At 28.6% G+C, this 20,875-nt stretch overlaps 1 protein-coding gene across 2 annotated transcripts in view; it reads left to right on the top strand.

Moving 5' to 3' along the window:
- Positions 1-20,875, top strand: part of LOC121124122 (uncharacterized) — a 137,820-nt gene that overhangs the window by 100,866 nt on the left and 16,079 nt on the right. For both annotated transcript variants that reach the window (XM_071890957.1, XM_040719238.2), the window contains 5 exons: positions 2,593-2,959; positions 3,246-3,678; positions 3,747-4,001; positions 5,794-6,085; positions 8,012-8,092. In XM_071890957.1, the coding sequence (XP_071747058.1) occupies positions 2,593-2,959; positions 3,246-3,678; positions 3,747-4,001; positions 5,794-6,085; positions 8,012-8,092 (1,428 nt within the window). The remainder of the gene's footprint in view (positions 1-2,592; positions 2,960-3,245; positions 3,679-3,746; positions 4,002-5,793; positions 6,086-8,011; positions 8,093-20,875) is intronic.

Below are 20,875 nucleotides of genomic sequence, written 5' to 3'. Positions count from 1 at the left end.
CTCACGTTTACTAATTTGATTCTCAAAATTAACATCAATGAATGAATATTTTATTGAAATTTTAACAAACAAGTTATGTCCTGTTGAAACCAAAGTTTCATGTTGTTAATATTAGCTAAATAAGGATTTCTTTTTTCTCAACGTTTTCTCTTTACATTGTGCCCTACGCTTCTTCATCTTCATCATATCTACATCAAATGGCTCATGTAGCACTTCAAGATGTCCATTATCCTTCCTAACTTAACTTTAGCATCTAAGTGATGTGAAATGCTTTTTGATCACTCTTGATGACAAAATGACGCTTGTATATTCAAAAAAGATGGCTAAACCAGAATGACAAAAATAATAACTAAACCTTCATTTATAAAAGAGAAGAATAATATAAATTAAATGTTTACTTTTTTCTGTTCAACCCTCAATATTAGGAATCCATAGATGTGTCCATACTTTTTGTATTTCAAACAGTCTTGCATATATCACTCTACATCACCCATTAAAGCATTCCAACAAGAATTGGTACTTTTGGGGAATATGATTCAAATATATATGTATGTATAATTTACACATTAAAATTCAAGTAAATAAGCATGTAGAGAGTCAGTTGAGGCTCGCATCATATCTACGAAGCAAATAAAAAAAACTACTTTTAAATTTGAATTATTTATGCAAGAATAATTTCAAAGATATATTACTTTTATCATCATTCCCTTGTAGGAAAGGGATAAAATGAATAAGGATATATATATTTGAATGGATATTAGATTATGATTTTTTTATGTTATAAACGTATGCATGAATGCCTGTTCCTCAAGTTATTATCTATCTATACTGTACACTAGGGAATACTTATAACTTGATTTTTTCGTAATGAGGATATCAAGTAATCTTGCCAAGAAATTTATTTTAATATGTGGAAGAAAAATAAAACTATCGTCACCAAAATCTTATGATAATGGTGTTTAAATGAAAAAAAAAAGAAAAAGATATGGAAATAAATAGGTTTACGTAGCCCTAGAAAGGAGAGAAAGTAGTTGGCTTATATTAATATGTACCTACTTTGTTATAATCTTACACAATCAGTCATACTTAGACTACATAACATTATCTGATAATGAGACACTTGACTCAAAAAAAAAAAAAAAAAAAAAAAATGGGAAAGATTATGACAACATTTATTAATTCCAAGAAAAATTAATTAATCGAATTTACACAAAATATAAAAAGTAATTAGAAGATAACCTTATTGTCATACAGAAATATAAATATGGTCTGTGGTATATTAAAACAGATTAAACTGCCAATTATTTTAACAATAGAACAACAATGGTGTAGCACCTCTCATTCGGGACTGCAAGTATTAAAATGATCCCACCTTTTCTTAACTAACGCAAGTTAGCCTTCCAAATTGTTTAAAAATTTTAAAAAAGCCGAAGTTTTTACATTTTTTATAATTTTGAGCTGCTCCGTCTTTCTAATAGTAAATTTTGAATAAAAAATGAATCAATAAGTCTCAAAATTTGCAGATTTATTAATTAACTATTACATAATATTTAAGTATCAACACGAAAAAAGATATCTATAAAAAATGGAATAGACTCTTTTAATTCTTGTCCAAACAAGACAAATAAATTTAAAGCCTCCATCACATCGAAATATCTACTCATCGGCTTAAAGGGACATTCTAAACTTATTTTCGACAAATAATAATAAATACACAATTTTACCTCTCATTGTGGACTAAATGTATCAAAAATAATCACATCAAATTTTCAAAACTAGGATGGCCAACAACAAAAAAAAAAAAGAAGATGTATAAATCTATTACGACAAAATATAGTTACAATCCAAGTATCAGCATCAAAAAAAATGAATTCCGAGATGTTTGAACAAGTAAACATTGTTGGGTGCAAACATGATGTCATCTTCAGCTGAGGTAGCATATACTGATTAACGATCATTAAAACAACACTGGCTCAGAAATTGTGTACAGATATTGTGTAAATATGTTGGAAAAATACAATTCTTTTGTAAGGCTAAGGTTTACATATCGTATAATTTTTTACTACAAAATCGAAATAGTATCAAAGAAAAACACCATCGTCGTTCTTTTGTTAAAGAGATTCAAAGTTTTTAGTTTCATTCAACAGTGTAAGATGTTCATCACAGTATAATTCCACTTACATCAATATCTAAACTGTACCTATTCCTTTGTCAGTTAATGATTCATTATTACTGTTGAAAGTTGATTGGTTAAGCCGGAACGAAGTTTTTCTTTATCGTGAACAATGTTCTATTATTTTATGAAAATTTAGTAATATTTGGTTGAATACCAACTAAACAGATAAATGGTTAGTGTTACAAGCTATTAATAGGTAATGTCTACATAGTTTTCGATCAAAAAGTACTACAATAACCTCATGCAAAGCATAAACTCACTGAAAGTACATTATTTGATTCTGTAACATATATACATTTTTTTTTTTTAGATTGATTAAAATATTTACGAATAACTTTGTTGGATTTTTATTCTAATTTAATAAATTATAAGATATCGATGCTACCTAGATTATAAATTATTTATTTACTTTTCAGGCAAAATTCCAAGCCGTTCAGCTTGCTGATAGAGAAAACAAATTAATCAATTTCCTAGAGGAAAGGCAAGAAGCTGCAGTTAGACGCATTAACGCAGGACGAGAATCTAATAATTCAGCCAATTCCCTAACTTCCTCATCATATTCTAGCTCTAACAATTCAGTAAATGCAGTAAGACCTAATACAATGCATTCCAGAAGAATTCCTGCCAAGGTTGAGAAATCATCACCTGTAGGATGGGATAAAAGTTATCCTCTTAGACCTGTTGTTACTCCAATTGGATATCCCGTCAATCACCACCTTCCACCAGCTCGCCCTCCTCCATCATATGGAGGAGTAGGGCCAAGAGTAAATAGTGGAGTAGGAGGTAATGTTATTTGAGTTGCTGTACATGTAAAAAAAAAAGAAGAATTTTCTTATAATAGTTTTTTAATATTCCTTTTTTAATTAATATTTTACAAATATTAAGTAGAAGCTTTTTTTTGCAGAGAAACTATTTTGTCCGCATACATCAATAATGAAATATTATAAACGCTTAAAGCTTTTAATTCATTGACCATATATAAATTCATTTTTTGATCCATTAAGCATTAGTTTAAATAGCCTTCTCCTTTATTCTTTGAAATTGACATTTTTTTGTTTTTACTAATCAGGTTCGCCAGGAAAGTTCAATAAATACAGTGGTAATTATGGACCAAAATCCCGTGGCGTAAGTTTAGATAGAAGTTATTCCGAGCTTCAACGAACACAAAGGCATTTATTTATGTCCCGAACCAAGAGCTCTAATCAACTCATGGCAGGAGCACCTGTTGGATCAGAAGGTGATGACTTAGGAGTTAATTCTAATCATGCACGTAATCGTCTTAGAACCAGACGAAGCTCATCGGGTGTTATTTATCGTGCAAATACTGCCGGTCCTGAAGAAGAATGGTATGACGATCAACCCAGAGCAACATCTTCATATACTAGAGAATATGTTCGAAATCTTCCAACATCTGTAAACAATTCTACAAGCTTTGTTGTCGGTCGCACACGCTCCCAAACTAGACCCGTAGGACGCTGCCTTAGTACTAATACAAACACCGAGTAATATTATTGATAACTTTAAAATATGAATTGGCTTTGATATAGGTATTATATTTTTTTATGAGTAGTAGTGGATTAGAGCAATCTTCTTATTCATCTCAATCATCAGACAAGTCAGATTTCTTACCCTCGGCTACATCTAACAAACCCATCCATATCCGATCCCATACCGGACACGTTAAGAATCCATTTTCCATTATTCGACCTTCACGCAGCCACAATCATCTCTCAAGGATTGTAAATAATAGTATTACTGAGCCAGAGCTCACTTCTGGCTATGATGTCCCTCCGCGCTCAAATAAAATTAACACAAAAACCTTCAGGTAATAGAACCCATTAAACGACAGCGAGTTAAATATTTTTTTTTTTTTTTTGCCTCATAAAAAATCTATGCGAAGAAATAAATATATATAGACTATATTTCTTGGAACTAATTTAAATAAGTTATTACTTCTCATCATCTTTTCCTAAATCGTCCAACATAATTATAGGATTTGAGTATATGGAAGCCTTTTCATAAAATTATTTGATGCCTTATCACTACTTTGAGATATCGAAAAAGTAATTATCATATCAAAAAATATGAAAGTAGAAACTACTTTTAATGTATCCATTTTTTAGGGATATAATTTTTTATGAATCCCTTTACAGAAATAAAGCACTTTTGAATTGAATATTGCAGATTATGATAATTTGGCATAAATCCTTTAATATCTGACTCATGCGAAATTGTCTTATAACAGCTAATGCAAAATGTGTTATTACAACATCAAACGGAGTAAATTTAAAAAAATTGAGCTATCTGAACACGTAAAATAAAAATTTTAGTCTAAAATTTTATGCCATCAATTTTTTTTTACAAAATAACAATAATAAAAAATGCAAAATTCAGTATTAATCTAAGACAAGTGATGTGGAAAGCAAATACAAATATACAAACAACTGAATTACGAGTTCGACAAAGTAAAAATTGTAAATATTAATTTTATATTTTGAAGATTCTGTAAAAAAAACTTTTTGTTTTTGTTTCGAATATATATATTATACCAAAAATGTTTTAAAATTATTTGATAGCAATGAAAATATCATTTGATTTTCTACCTTTTTTGAATTTTTCCGTAGGTGAGGTTGCTGTAGTGAATCTTTTAAACCTATTTTATTTTTTAACCTTCTTGTAAAGATGATAAAATCCCATTGTCAATCAAATATTAACTAAAATTTACTTTCAATACGATTAAAAATCAATAAAAGTCTTCTCAGATATGATTTGATATTTATTTTATATACGTACATATATTCTGCATTAAAAAAACGTTTTACTCTAATATAATCAAAAGATGCTCACATAAATCAAATGACAAATTACTTAGTCATTCTTATTACTTTTTATGAAATATGAGGGGCAATAGACTTCAATTGCAAAATAATTTATGTGTCCCTTATATATGTAAGTAGTTTACGTAATGTGTAAATAATTCGTTTGTAATTGTATAATTGACACTAACGAGCAGAACATCATTTTAGCTTAGACAAAAAGCATCTTATAAATATGTGATGTAGCATAAACATAAAAGCAACCTCAGATAAACAGGAGGAATAAAAAAAAATTGTTACCAATTTTACTACCTACGAAAGAATCATTTGATTGTTTACAGGCCTTTACCTACATCAACAGTAATTTATTTGTTAGTATGGGTTATTATATTTAGGGATTTGACACTTTGAAATCTAAGGCCTTATAATTTTGAATTCACACGTAATAAAGTAGTTTAAAACCGATGCCTCCACTGAACAAATAAAAAAATTGTTCATATATATTTAAATGTTTAATTGATTTGATCCGTTTTCATATATTTTTAATGTATTCGTTATTTTGAAAGACATCTGCAAATGATGAATAATTTAAAAAATTTTTATTAAATTAAATAAGAATTAAAAAAAAATAAAGATTATATGATTTATAAAATACGAATCACATATAAATACAACCGTTACACAATCATAGTTTTTATTATCAATGCATTGCTGCCTATTGATCTAATTCGAAAAACAAATTATACTGATAAAAATAATTGACCATTTTCTACAACTCACCTTCTTTTCCTTATTTTACAGGAAGAATCGTTCAAGTAGATCCATCTCTGGATCTCCAGAGCCTCCCATCTATAGCAACAACTCTCAAATAAGTAAAAACAAATCTAATTTCAATAATGAAGAACAGGATGACGACGAATGCGAAAACAAGGATCCTCGGAAGGCTCTCCAAGAGCAGAGAGCACTTTTGATTCGTAAAAATCAAGAGCAAAAACAGCTTCAAGAAGAGATGCAACAAAGAGAGAAAGAGCTCTTAAGAAAAATCCAAGAGCAGCAACAGGAATTAGAATTAGTAAAGAAAAGTCAAATCAAGGTATATTTATATTATGATTCATTCAAGCCGAAAGTGTATGATTTTGTTTATCAAACCAAAAAGGGAGAGGTAAAGAGAAAATTATATTTTTTGGATTAATGAAAAAAAAAACAATACCATTTTGATTCTTTTAAGTCTTTACTCAGAGAAAAATGCTGTAGCATTAAAATTCAGATAAAGGTAACCCAAAATACGAGCGGGATTCTGATCAAAAAGTTGAATTTACTTACAAGTTTATTTAAACATACGAGTAGGTAGAGAGTTGGCAATTTTTTTAAGTTGCAACTTGTATGCATTATATTGTACAAGTTCAGATTCATACGTAACTTATTACTCTACACAGAAGGTAATATTGTAAAGAAATGTCTTACTTTCAAATTCAATTTACTAGTAATATGAAATATATTACATTTTGGAAGAAACTTGCCCAAGACAGATCACAAGTCAATAAAAACATCTGCAAAATAGGTCGAATTGGTTCTCGAATTACTACTGCACCCACAGTATTCTCCAGATCTGGCCCCGAGCAATAACTGGCTCTTTGCAGAACTCAAAACGATGCTCCGTATAAAGAAATTTGGCTCAGATGAGGAAGTGACTGTAAAAACTGAAGCATATTTTGAAGGTATCGATAAATCGTTCGACATCCGTTTTAGAAAAACGTTGGAATGATTGTATCGTTTTAAAAGAAGATTACATTGATGAATAAAGATGAATTTGGCCAAAAAAATGTTGTTGTCCTATCTCAGGCCGGTACTTATTGACCGATGTTTTATATAATAGAAATTGTAAAATGAAGTCGAACAAGTCAGTGGACAACGCGCTTAGGAGAAAACATTATTACTTAAACTAGATAGATGGGTTAAATTCTCAATCATATTAATGATAAAAGCTTTTTAAAATAAATTGACAGCATATCATTAGTCAGTTTCTGTAAAAGCATATTTAAGACCTCATATTTTTAATTAATATAAATAATTTACTGACAATCCAGCTGTTAGAAAAGGGAAAGCGGTTGGTACATATGCTTTTTTGTTAGTCCTTTAAAAGATCATCGTGGTCCTATTATTTCTCTCTCTATAAAGAAATGTTGCCTATATTTGGGGTAAATTATCTTAAAAAGGTATTATAATATATATATATATATTAAAATATACTTATGATATTTTCCTTGCAGTAATACTATTTTAGATCTATTCTCTTTCTAGCAGTAGTTCATTTTCTCCTCCCAAAATGCTATAATGAGCAGCTGATATTAATATAGGTTTTAATTCTGTTATAAAATTAGTTTTGCTCCCGCCTTTTTCTTCTGACCTCCAAAAATCCAATCACTATCATCACGAAAAAATGATTAATAAAACAATTATTGTAGTTCAAATTTTAAAGACAAAGAGAGTATGAAAAAAGCAATGTAACTATAATTCATTTAAAAAACTCACTCAAAATGCTAAAATTACAGTTCTTTTGCTCATTAGGCTAAATATATAATATTTTAAAGAGCATCTTGATATAACCTTTTTTTTTTGTTTTCATCATTTCTTATGCTCTTTAACTTTTACCACTTTTATTTTTTGCTTTCATTTATATATATTCATCCAAGTCTCCCAACTAATGATGCACACATATCTCTTAATCTCATGGGTATCATTTTTTAAAGAGAGGAAAATAATTATATAAGAGCTTTTATGGAAGAACATCTTTATTTACATATTACATTTATATTGCTAAATCTAAGTATGTCTTTAAAAGTTCAAATTTTAAACATGCAAAATGTTAAAGTGTTAACAAATCCCAATATTCACACTATAAATCATCACAAAAAAAATACCCTACAACGCATGACTTACTCAGTATATAAATATGTTTTTTTCTTTCCCAATGGTTTATATATGTATATATTAATATTTTGTTTCTTTTTCTAAATAGGTTGCAAGTATACCCATAAATAATAATTCTAATACTTCTGGGGGAAATGAAAAACGACAGAAACCATCAAGAGTAGATCTGGTAAGAGATATATGTCATAAAACTAACAAAAAAATTAGTTGTATTTTCATCAAAGGATAATAGATTGTAGTCAGAAAAATTATTTAATTAGTTTTTCCATATCAATTTAGATTTTTAAGCATTGTTTTTTCGGTTTTTTTTGTAAGATTGATAAAATTCTTATATAAGATTAGTGTTGTTTCAGTCCTCATATGTTTGGTCTAGTCCAGTCATTAGACTGTTTTTATCAGTCCTTAGGACAAGTCCTTCAAACCATAAGTCGGACTGTCAGTATTAGAACGAAAAAGAAGAAATAAAGTTAATTAACATAATCAAAAACCAAACTTTATAAGTTTTACGACCGATATGCAGTACTGACCTGGAATGAACCGAAACTGAATTGGACGGGACGGCAGACTTCAGTCTTCAATAAAGAACAGCTCAACACGATAAACGATATTTATTATTCATGTTGAGATACAAAGGTTTAATTGATTTATTAAGAAAGTGTCAACAGACATTTGTTAGCTTTTACGTGATTTCCTTGGCTACAAAAACCTTCCCCCTTTTACCCCTGCTAGATCTGCTTTTATAATACCACAGATGACATTGTGTTCTTATTTCTCCCCTTCCCCCCATGATGTTTGCTAATTAACACTTACTTTGCAAAATGTTCATTGTTAAATTTAAAAGTATGAAATCATGGACACTGTGTATTTAGTTAGGGGGTAATTCACGGCACTTTCAGCGCCTCTAGCGAGCAAAAAGTATTTTTGTTGCCTTCTATATTTGACAAAAACATAGAGCCATATAGATTAAAATGTCTAAATAATCAGTCATGAGTCTAATTACATATTTAATGGAGCGATATGACTCAGTGAACAACACAATTAGGTGAAATTATTCTCTTGAACTCGATGTAAAAAGGTTTACTTAAAGGTTGCTTTTAGAAAAGGACATTAAAGACAATTCCTAGGTCAAATTAAGGAGTTATAATCCTAGAATATTTACTTATACTTAATCAGTGCAACTCAATTTGACTAATTAAGGGAACGTTTAAAAAAATATATATTTGTTTCAAGGAGTGATATTTCTTGCTAATGAACAATTTCACTTTTAATCCGAACTATTCATGACATTAAAATAAAAAATGATCGGTTTCTCCATTTATTGAACTCACACAATTATTTTTTAGCATTAGTTTAATATTTCAACATAAACATAGGTTAGGTTAATGTTTAATCAATAGACTCATCCTTAATTTTTGTAATAAAATAACTTTTTATTTTGTCACTTTATATATTGGAGTATATATTTGGAATACATTTTTTACACTCATTCTTTCCAACAACCACAGTTTTCATAGCAAGTAAAATTTTACAATAAATACATTTTTAAGATAAGTGTTATGAGATTGGTCAAAAAGTATTTGTTGTTCCACAAGAAATAAATTATTTATGTATTGAATCATCTAAAAAGTTTGTAGGCTGACATATATACGGTTCTACTAGAACTGAATAATATTAGTTTTAGTGAGTGTTTCTGTTTGTGGTTGTTATTGGTCTTTTATGTATATTATAAGTCATATGCATATATATATAGAGTATATGTGTAAGATTTCAATAAAATATAAAATTAAATATGTTAATTGAATTTTGTATTTCTTTATTCGTGAGCTCTCTGAAGGCTAAAGTACCCATCCAAATTTATTACAAAAAATGTATCATACTCTTATAATTATTCTTTCATTCTTGAGGACAGAATATGAATAGATATCAGTATTAAAAACAGAGAGTAACACTAAGGATTTATAGGGAAGTCACTTTAATCATTATTAAACCTTTAATAGCAAGGAAGAAGTTATTAAGATATAAAGATGTTATTTTTGCATAGGTTTTCTGTGTATAAAACTAAAAATCTATAAGCAAAATATTTGGCTCTTTGAACCTTGAGGCAAATAAATGTCTTGTTCTAAATATTACATCCGATTGATATTATAAATTGCCAATGAATCAAACTCAAGTTTTTTATGTTAAAATAAATAAAAAATTGAAATACTAGTCGTCAAAATATGCCACCATAATTTTGGTATGATATAGCATTTCTCTTTAATGAAAAGAAAACGTTGGAAAGCTTTGTAAAGTTTTAAAATTGAAACATTGTGTCACAAAAAGTTATTAAGTACTCAATCACTTAAAATATGGTATGTAAAAATTAAATGCAATTTAAGGAAATGTGACAAATTTGTCGTTAAAGGGTAAAACAATATTTTTCTTTTAGACGAGAACATATTACTTCAGGCATTGATGGGTACCACAGGTAGTATACTATAAATGTAACAGCTATTAGTTTATTTACACGTGGAATATTATCATTTATGTTCAGGGACTTACTTCGCTCATAACACGATAATGATGAATCTAAACATTCCTAACATATGTAAATACTTATTTCATTTCAAGCAACTAATGATATTTATGAGATTTTGTAAAATATGTACATATATATACGCTTATAACTCTAAATTAGTGTTAATAAAAATATGAATTTATTTGAATACAAAAACCTAAAGGTAATACATTTTAGTCATAATGTATGCAATAGTAAAAAAACATATTTCAATGGTCGTTATATACAAATATGGAAACTTTTTTTTGGTAGTACGTAAATAAATTGTGTAATCTTACGTATCTTATTTCAAAAACATAATTGTGTAATGCTGGAAGTAACGATCAGATTTATGATATATATATTATATATTTTTATAGTAGGGAGACCAAGATAGTTGTAACACATTTCGTTTTTAGCTCCATTAATCCATGTTAGTTTCACTTAGACACACCAAATTTTAACACAACAGGCTTACATATGTCTGCTATAGTTTGAATCTATTTAAAAGTTGTATTAGTGAATAGTTTTTCCATTAAGTACATTTGAATTCGACACGACAAAAGTTGCAATTGTCCCCAAAATAGGAAAGGGTGCAATAGTTAAAAATAATATAAATAGTATTTTTTGATGTTGAATTATTAAACTTCGATGGACGATTAAATAGTAAATTACGATATAAAAAGATTTATATGATATATCTCTAATACGAGTCAATTTACTCCATAAAACTATATAGAGTCCTGTTCTAGTTAAAAAAATATGCTTGATGTGAAGTTGAATCATAAAAAATAGTACAAAGAAATAAAATAGAATTACATAAATTCTTGGAACTAAATGAATCAATTATTGAGTGTTGCAATATATTAAACTGTTCATCTCTTAGTGAGTTATTTAGTATTATATCGACTGGTAAAAAAAATATTTTGTAATTTAGATATTCCGTTTATGAAGTTATTGTTTCATTATTAATGAAAGTTTGAAGAAAAAAAAATCGATTACAATGAAAAGTTAACTAAATTTTTAAAAGTAATACCGCCATAGAAAACTTATGGTATTCTAAAAAACAGTGTTTATTAGGTTCAAAACTCGGTGCAAGCCCGATTTTTAAGCAGTTCAGTCTTAAGTGACTTTTCCATAAAGATTTAAACCAATGTTTCGATCTCGATTGCAATCAGGAAGGGTTTTTTTTGGTAAGAGGGGGGGGGGTAATTTTGCGGCTGATTTTAATTTAATTTTCCATTAAAAAAGTTGGGCTCAAATTGAATTGACTCAGTTTTATATATTAACACCCCTCCCTAATATTTGTATACACTTTTCAGTTTTATGCTTGACTTAATACTTACCCTGTCTTCCTTACATATATTGGCAAAGCATATGAAAATCTTGAATATTTATTATAAAACTATTACAACATAAGAAAAAAATCCGTATATTTTTGTTCTATTTATATCTATCACTGCATTCTTTTTTCATCTTAGACATAGTCTGTATTCTATATATTTATTATTAACTCTATAATGAGGTTAAATATGTTTATTAAAGGTACTTATTAAACGGACAATAATACTTGATAGTGATGAAAATCTTGTATATTTTGGGAAGTAACTAGAATTTATCTTCCCACTTATTTTTTCGGACTTAAAATGCGTTTCCCTTCACTTGAAGTCCTTTGTAATTCATTTTTTTTTACATGGAATAACTTTCAAAGGAGGCCATTTTAATTTAATTTAGATGTATGTCAATCATATTAAATAAATGTTGTTTCTTATTATTTAAATTTTAACTGTTTTACTACACTAGTACTTTAACCAATAAAAAAGAGGAAGAAGAAACACCAATAAATAAATTAGAATAAACACAATCAGTTATCCTAATTCAACTTTTTGGAGTTTTACTACTCACACTCAGGGTAAAAACCCCATAAACATTTGTGGGAAACGAAAGCCACCTCTTGAAGGAGTTGAGTTGAAATATAAGTTAGTTTATTTTTTCTCTGGATGTTCCGGTGGTGTAGTACAAGTTCCCCTCTTTTGTCATGACCTTCAGCATCATTGAATTAAATTTACTCATTTTAAGCTAATAAATACAAAAATTGATTACAACTGACTTCAATGGAAAGAAGAACCATGTGAGAAGTTAAAAGATATATTTTTGGTCATAATATATATAATAGGATAAGAGGTTCCAGGACGAAACATCCTTGAACCATTTTGAGTATGTTAAAAAAACAAACATAATAGCTCTGACAGTTAGAATAAGGCTTTGGATGAGATCAACTACAATCAGCTATGACAAGTGTTATTATACTAAGGTGAGTAAGCAACGATTTGTAGTTCTCACTGATTATGAACCACAATAATGGATGATGTTATTGGGAATATATATACAGAAATATAATATTAAACTTAACTATAGCGTTAAAAAAGGAATCAATAAAAACTCATTTTTATAATTAGTATATATTTTTTACTTTTATAAATTACATTTACCTAAACAATTCCGCACAATCACATCACCTGCAAAGAAAGAGCTTTGAGAGACTAATAGTAGTTGTATTACCTTGTTCTAACAACTTTGTGATGAGGGGTAGAAGGAAATAACCAATGACATTTGAAATAATTACTCTGATGTCGATCCTCAATTCACTCTGAATCCAACAAGAGCTTACAATTATAACTTTGCAACAAATTATCAAAGCTACTCTCTGTCTTTCATGAGCACAAATTAATATTCAATCATGTTTTGAATATAATTGAAACTAGTGGGAAAGGGAATTGACTACTCTTTTTAAATAAATATATAATGACAACTGCTAACGAAGAGTATAAAATGCATTCTTCAAATTACCAATTCAAAAAAAAAAACATAACAGCTAAAAAATAAACACGATTTACATCACGAATAATTGATATTGTTTTTTTTCATATATTTATATATAATACATGTTCAGTCGATGCACTATGATGATTTGTTAAATTCTTTTTCAATCCTTTTCAATGCTCACTCCATATATATTTAAATTGATGAAGTATATATTTTTTTGAAAACAGGGTAATTGTTTTTTATTTTAAAAAAGTTTTACTTTAATAGGATTTTTCAAACAATAAATCTCTTTTATGTATAAGATATAAATAATTAAGATATCATATTTTTTAAATGATTTATAAAAAAATATATTACTTTTCAAAGTGTGTTGGAAAAAGTACGTGACGTAACCCAAAATAAGATTTCATTAAGATCCAAGTATGGATTTTTCTCCATTACTATTTGAATATAAATATATTAATGAATATTAATTTATTTGAACTTTTGATCGTGCTAACAATATTAATGGTGATCTAGATAATTATTTTTTGATGATATAAACTACTTTTAAAATAGGGATTTTTAACTTTATTCATAAATAGGAATATGAAAATTAAATAAACTCTCCTGATTGTAAAAGTAAAAGAGAAGTACATATTGGCAATTTTGATAGACGAAATATATGTTGGCAGTAGTGTTCGATTGGTTTTAGGACGGATTTCCTTTTCAGCTCCTCTCCTTTTAAGTTTTTGTTTTAGGTGGGATCTTTTTTATGGTAAAGGATCCTATACATCAATTTGTCAGTCGTAGCTATCTTTTTATGTTTTTACCTACTAGCCAGGATTGATGAATATAAAAACGAAGGAAATTAAGGATATGTCAGACCTTATTTATTTATTCCAGTCGTAGGATTGGTTCTATCAGTCCTTGGGACCTATCCATAAGACTGCTGATCTTTCAGACTGTCTTTACTAGAACTGGTTAAAACAAGGAGCAATAAAGGTGACTAATTTTATCAAAGAGCGAAGTTTATAAGTTTTAGGACTGATATGGATCGGATGGAGACTGAACTGGACAGAACTGCAGTCGTCAGTCCTAAATAAGGACTGATACAACACTATGTATAATATTCAAATATTTTATGTTATAGAAAAGCTTGTTAGTGTTCCGCTATTTGGACGTTTATTTCATGTTTTCATTTTCGTTCAACGTTCACAATTCAGCTGTTTGTTTGGTTCCGTTCAGCGTTCCATTCATAAGGTAGTACCATATCAAATCGCGAATTCCACTTTGATTATGTCAATGAGGCCTCATTTGAGAACTAAGTATCAAAATTTTTAACACAATAACTCGGTGAATATTAGCATTCAAATGACCTATAACTTAGTAAAATCGGTTGATTTATTGTCGAGATGGAGGCCGAAAGTCAAAGTACAGCTGATTTTATTTGCACATGGTACAACAAAAACATTGCCGTGTAATAGTCGAGAAACTCAAGGAATGACCGCTACCTCGCCTACACGGTCGATGAGTTTCAGTTTGGTGCCTGCTAAGCTTGAAAATTGGTGCCAAGGAGTACCAGGACGTCCTCAAGAAGTTGGCCTTGGGTGAAGTCAAACCATATAATTCAGTAGGACCCTGGCCCAGGGCACAAGGCCAGGACCACAAAGCAATGTATTGAGGAGATTTTTTTCGATTTCTGGAAACATGATCTGTGGCCTACCTCCTTACCTGACATCAATCCTCTCTACTATGGTATCTATCCCCCCTTTTGTCACTGCCACGAAATAGGTCTCCCAGGCTTTATAAGCTCTTAAGATCACATTTAAAAGAGTAAAAAAAAATCTTTGATTTTTTGAATTTTTTGTTTGAACTATTGAACAAAACAATTAATTTCATTTTTAGCGTTCCAAAAAATTTCCATATCGTTCAATTTTGCGTGCCTTTCACAACCCTGGTTCTAGGCACACATCCTACTTCAAACTTCGACTATATTTTAAAAAGGTTATTCTGAACAGTTGAAAGGGCGTAGTTATGAAACTATGTCATTTCACCTGTTGTTGTTGAAAGGTTGACAATATCCAGATTTTTCTCATGTCTGAACTACATTAAAAAGTCAAAATTTTTGGACTCTTATTTAAATGATCTAATTAAATTAAATTTTTAGTATTATAATATTTACTTTTATATATTCTCTATTATTATTTTTTTTTTTCAATTAATGATTCATTTAATATAATTTTTTCAAGTACGTAAACGGTTGGACTAATAAACCTGTTAAAATGTGCAATTCGTCTTAAGATGTTCAACATAAAAAAAAATCCTTCAAAGTTGAACCTTTTTGAAACGATTTGTTCATACAAAAAAGAAAAAATTCTCATAAGAATTCTTCATTTCAATTTTCCCTTTAGATTCATGAACTCCTATGAAGTTGATATAAACACAGGAAAAGAAACAGTTAAATTTATGCAGAATTTTACTTCATTTTTTGTATGCAAAGTATTTTATGAAATGAACAATTGATATTTGATAATCGTTATTATATAATTAGAAAAAGGTGTTTAACTTCGAAAAATAATAAAAACTTTTGTTTTCAATGGGTTAAATTTATCGAATAAAGTTTCGTCTCTTAAAGAAAGTACCAAAACCTGTTATTAGATGGCCAATCATTTTGCATTCTTGTCGTTTTTCATCATTTTTTCGATTTCTGGAAACAGGATCTGTGGCCTCCCTCCTTACCTGACATCAATCCTCTCTACTATGGTATCTATCCCCCCTTTTGTCACATCCATGAAATAGGTCTCCCAAGATTTATAAGCTCTTAAGATCACATTTAAAAGAGTAAAAAAAAAATCTTTGATTTTTTTGTATGAACTATTGAACAAAACAATAAAAATGAAAATATATCGAGTTCAGAACAAAATATTTCAGCAATAATAAATTTTATAAATCCTTAAAAATACATTTACAAAAGCTTTATTTCTCTTACTTTTAATATAGGGATTGTTTTAGGAGTAAAAATAACTCTGATCAATAATAGTTCGATTTACTGTATTCCTAGATATTTCAAAATTTAAATGACAGAGATAAAAAAAATGAGATCCGTTTTGGATTTTGCCCTCATATATAAATTTGATTATTGTCTTCAATTCATTTGTACAAAAATTAAATCCCCCCCGTCCTAACTGTTACCCTGTTTAATTCTTCGAATAGACCGTTTTACTACACACACGTGACAGGTTGCTTAAAAAATAAAATTGCCATATTAGAGCCATAACTGTTGACATCAAATATAGCCATTAAATATAATTAACAGATCAAAGAAAAAAAAACAAATAGGAAAATTAATAGCATTGCCTTAAAATTGGAACTTAACTGTTTTATAAAGAAATTAATATTTTTATAGAATAAGATTTTTGTATGTACTTTTCCTAAAATGATCAACATTCAAAAGGATGATCCAATTGGATACACACTTATTGGTTACTTTGGTGTTTACCCTTTGATTAGAATACTTTTGCTCCTTATTGGTTTAACTCAAATTGAATCTCCTTGAGCAGTAAGTACATCAAAAGTATGTATAAAAATAAATATTATTTTAAAAGCTGAAATAGAATGACTTTATTTGGTTTTTTTTCCTAATGCCATTTTCATACTTTTTTTCCTCTCTCTTTCTTTCAACAACGTAAAGGTATAAAATAAAGGGTGATATGTGATTGTATTTAACTATTAATATATATGTATGTATACATATAATATATGAAATAACTAAGAAGTGAGTATATTAAAAAGATTCTTATACTTATGTTATGAAAATTGGGAACATAAAGTAACTTTATTTTTACTTTTTAGAAAGGGTAAATGGAAATGTTTTATATAACATGAGCACTTTTTTGAATAAGACACTAAATTTATGAACAGCTTTTTTTATAAAAGAAAGTACCTAGACAATTTTTTACATGAAAGATACTCTTAAATAGCTTTTTATAATATATAGAGTACATCTATGAGGATGTAGCTGTTTTGTTCTTAAAACAATTTATACATAAGGATGGGGAAAATGTAATATTGTATTTCCCGCTCTTTTATTTAACTCAATATATCTTGTTCATTATTTGTCACATCGGATCATATGATATAGCGTTATAATGGTGTATACAAAAATTTTTTTGGAGAGTATTGTGATTGACCGATTCACTCGTGAATTACCGTTCGTCCAGTTTAAAGTTCTCAAAGGAAGCCATTCACTATATATTACATTATTACTACCTGAAAGGGAAAAATGAGTCAAAAGAAGCAAGAAATTTTTTATGTATATACGAAGCTTACACTCTTTTGGTTCGTGTTGCACAACAGTGGTTCGAGCAATTTCTTTGAAGTATAGTGGAGGTGAATGATGCACCACGCACTTGTAGGCTAGTGGTCGAAAATGTCCATAAATTTATGGAAAACATCGAAATAGACCGTCTTTTTAGCAGTCGTAAAACAATTTTGAACTATTTGCAGAAAGCTGAATACAAAAAAATAACTCGAGTAGAAGAGTTTTTTTGTATTTTATCGAGCTAATGCCAGGTCGCACACATCTTTGATGACGGGCTACGGGCTCCTGGAACTCGGATAGGAAATTTTTATGCATCCATTCTACAGCCTGGACCTGATACCAAGTAACTATCATGTTCCTTTCTATGACCAACTAGTTTAAGGATATCAATTTGACCTCAATAAGGGCCTGTGAAATTTAATTGTCCAAGTTTTTTTGCCAAGAGGGACAAGGGCTTCCATGAGAAGGGCATTACAAAGTTGGATTCTTGGTTGCAATAAGTTATTGAACAAAACAGAGCATACTTGGCTTAATTAATATACTTGTAATAACTTATGATGAAATGTTGAAATAAAGTAAAATATAAGAAATTATTTTTTCTTCTACCTTATATTTTCACGCTATTGATGAATTTCACTTTGAAAATATTAAACTCTTCTGATTCCCCAATTGTTTTTTGGTGAACTGAACTAAATCGATACTTTAACAAAATATGTTCCTAATCACGGTATTACCTCCCTAACAGACAAATATATATTTTAATTTGTTTTCAGTTGTCACTGTTTCTTTTCCTCTTATCAGTGTTCTGAACGTTGATTGGTCGAATGAGAATTACCTTATCTCAAGCTGCTAACAATTTTAGACAATTATTACATAAGTACAGTTAAGAAGAATGGGTGGAATACCAACTGATTTTGATAGCTTTTCTGAAGAAAGGTTGTTTGATACAATGATCGATACGTGGGATCGGCATTCAAAAAAATGTTCTTATTTAAAATTCGGTCAAGAGTCAAGAGCGATTATTTAAACTAATTGTTGATGACATTATGTATGCTTCGAGATTGATAACATTAATTAAAAACAGTTTTGGTATACGGTCTGGACCAATATATCCGTCCAAATAGGCTCAGAAAAAATAATTTAAAACACAAACCGAAAAAAAGGTCAGTCCAAAACCAAGTTCCAACAGTAGTACATACTTTATAAAACAAAAAGTCCTAGTCACTAGATGTAATGACAAAGATTAAAAACGCTTGATAAAATCGTTGAATCCTGTCCTTTTAAATTATGATTATAAAAAAATTGTGTATTTCTTAGCGAATAATAAGATTTACAACTTTTTAAGGGGATTAGTACCATTCCTTCCTTTGATCTTCTATTATTTTGTCTTCCCATCCCTTTTAAGGTATATTTTTATTAAACCATATAACAAATTTGATTTTCATATAATGTATGTATATGTGATAATATATTATATATCTTTGTGCATCATATAATATATTGAGCCTTTAAAATTGGATATTTAATTTCTGTATCAATATATCGATAATGTAAGATTACTTTATGTAACATTGAAAGTTGACAAAAAAATGTTAATACATACGTCAAACAATAATATTGAATATATTAAGTAAATTAGTGGTAGGTAGTCCAACTTGGTATTAATTTTTTGTTCAGTTCGGACTAAAGCAATTTTTTCTTGGTCGATTTGTACATAAATATTTCGGTCCAAGCCGATCATTTGAGACCCTACACCGAAATTTCATCGTTTTAAAATCGTGGAATGATTTTTTTTTAATCAATTTTTGTATCATTTTTTTTTGGTATTACTTTATAAACCAATTTTTTACCCTTTCCCGATTTATGATTTGTACAAATATAATTAATTTATGCTGCACATTTAACTTCATTTGACATTATTATAAGTCTAATGCTTATAACTTTTGCCACACTTTTAACGTAATCAACAATGCAATTATAGAATCGGCAAGATGGAATTTTAAACGAGACTGATTTTTTTTATCAAACTGATTTGGACTTAATTTTTCTTTGTGCGTAGTACATATCAAATTTCTTTCAAAGACTCAATGACTCAAAAATCATAACAGTCTTAGACTGCTCTAGGACTTTCATACCCAAACCAATATTAGATTGTAGTTAGCCTGATAAATATATATCTTTTACGTATTTTAGTATTCATATTCAACATTGTATTTGTAATAAGCATGATTAAAATAATATACCATTGCTTGTTTAGATAATGTTCCTTGATATAAGCATCTTGAATTAAAGGAATTCCTCAAGTTAATAAACTATTTATTAAATAAACTAAAAAATCTTTTAGAAAACTCATCAAATGGTTTTAGAAATAAAAAAATGACACCTGTATTGAATATTTCTTCATGTCAATGAATCAAATCAAACTTATATGTACTGAAAGTACATAAACAAGATTAGATTTGTGCAATCAATGTTTAGTTTTGGATCGATTAGGAATAAAAAAAGTGGGATAATTATTAAAACAAAATTAGCAATAAGCACTATAGCAATAAGAGTGTATGATGATGCAATAACAGAGAGCTAGACATTAGATTTATCTGTTTTTAATTGAAAATACATGTCACATTTTTACATTGAAATATGTCGGAGTTAATCGTCAACATTGCCGAACATTAAGATCATTTTACTTAATCTTAATAGAAAAGTAGGATTTATTCTTATAAAACTTGTTTGTTAGGCCCGAAGATGACTGACATTAACATATTAGACGTTTATGTAAATACTTTTACAAGATCACTGAGATTTTTTATCCCCTCGTAATCTCAACTGTCAAATAAGAAAGACCAAATTTGAGTAGGCCATTTGTTTTTGTTGTTGCCAACTCTTAATTATTATTTACAAAATAGTTATTAATTATGATATACATTGAGTTAAGAGTCGTATTATTGACTTTGTATGAAATGATACAATTTCAAAAAAAAAGTCCTTGATTTAATAAATCATTTTTAAATTCATAAAATGTAGAATCAGTTGTTTATAACCATATAACAGTGAACTCTTGAAAGTTATTTCGAGGAGTTAGAAGAAAAATACATTGCATCAATTTTTACATACATATATTAGTACCTGATAAATAAGAGAGCTAGACATTAGATTTATATACATTTAATTGACAGTACATGTCACATTTTTACATTGAAATATGTCGGAGTTAATGGTCAACATTGCCGACCATTAAGATTATTTTACTTAATCTTAATAGAAAAGTAGGATTATAACCATATAAC

This window comes from Lepeophtheirus salmonis, chromosome 9 (assembly GCF_016086655.4).
Source record: "Lepeophtheirus salmonis chromosome 9, UVic_Lsal_1.4, whole genome shotgun sequence".
NCBI lineage: Eukaryota > Metazoa > Arthropoda > Copepoda > Siphonostomatoida > Caligidae > Lepeophtheirus > Lepeophtheirus salmonis.
The sequence above is the reverse complement of the archived record's forward strand: the minus strand, read 5'-3'. Positions and strand labels throughout refer to the sequence as shown.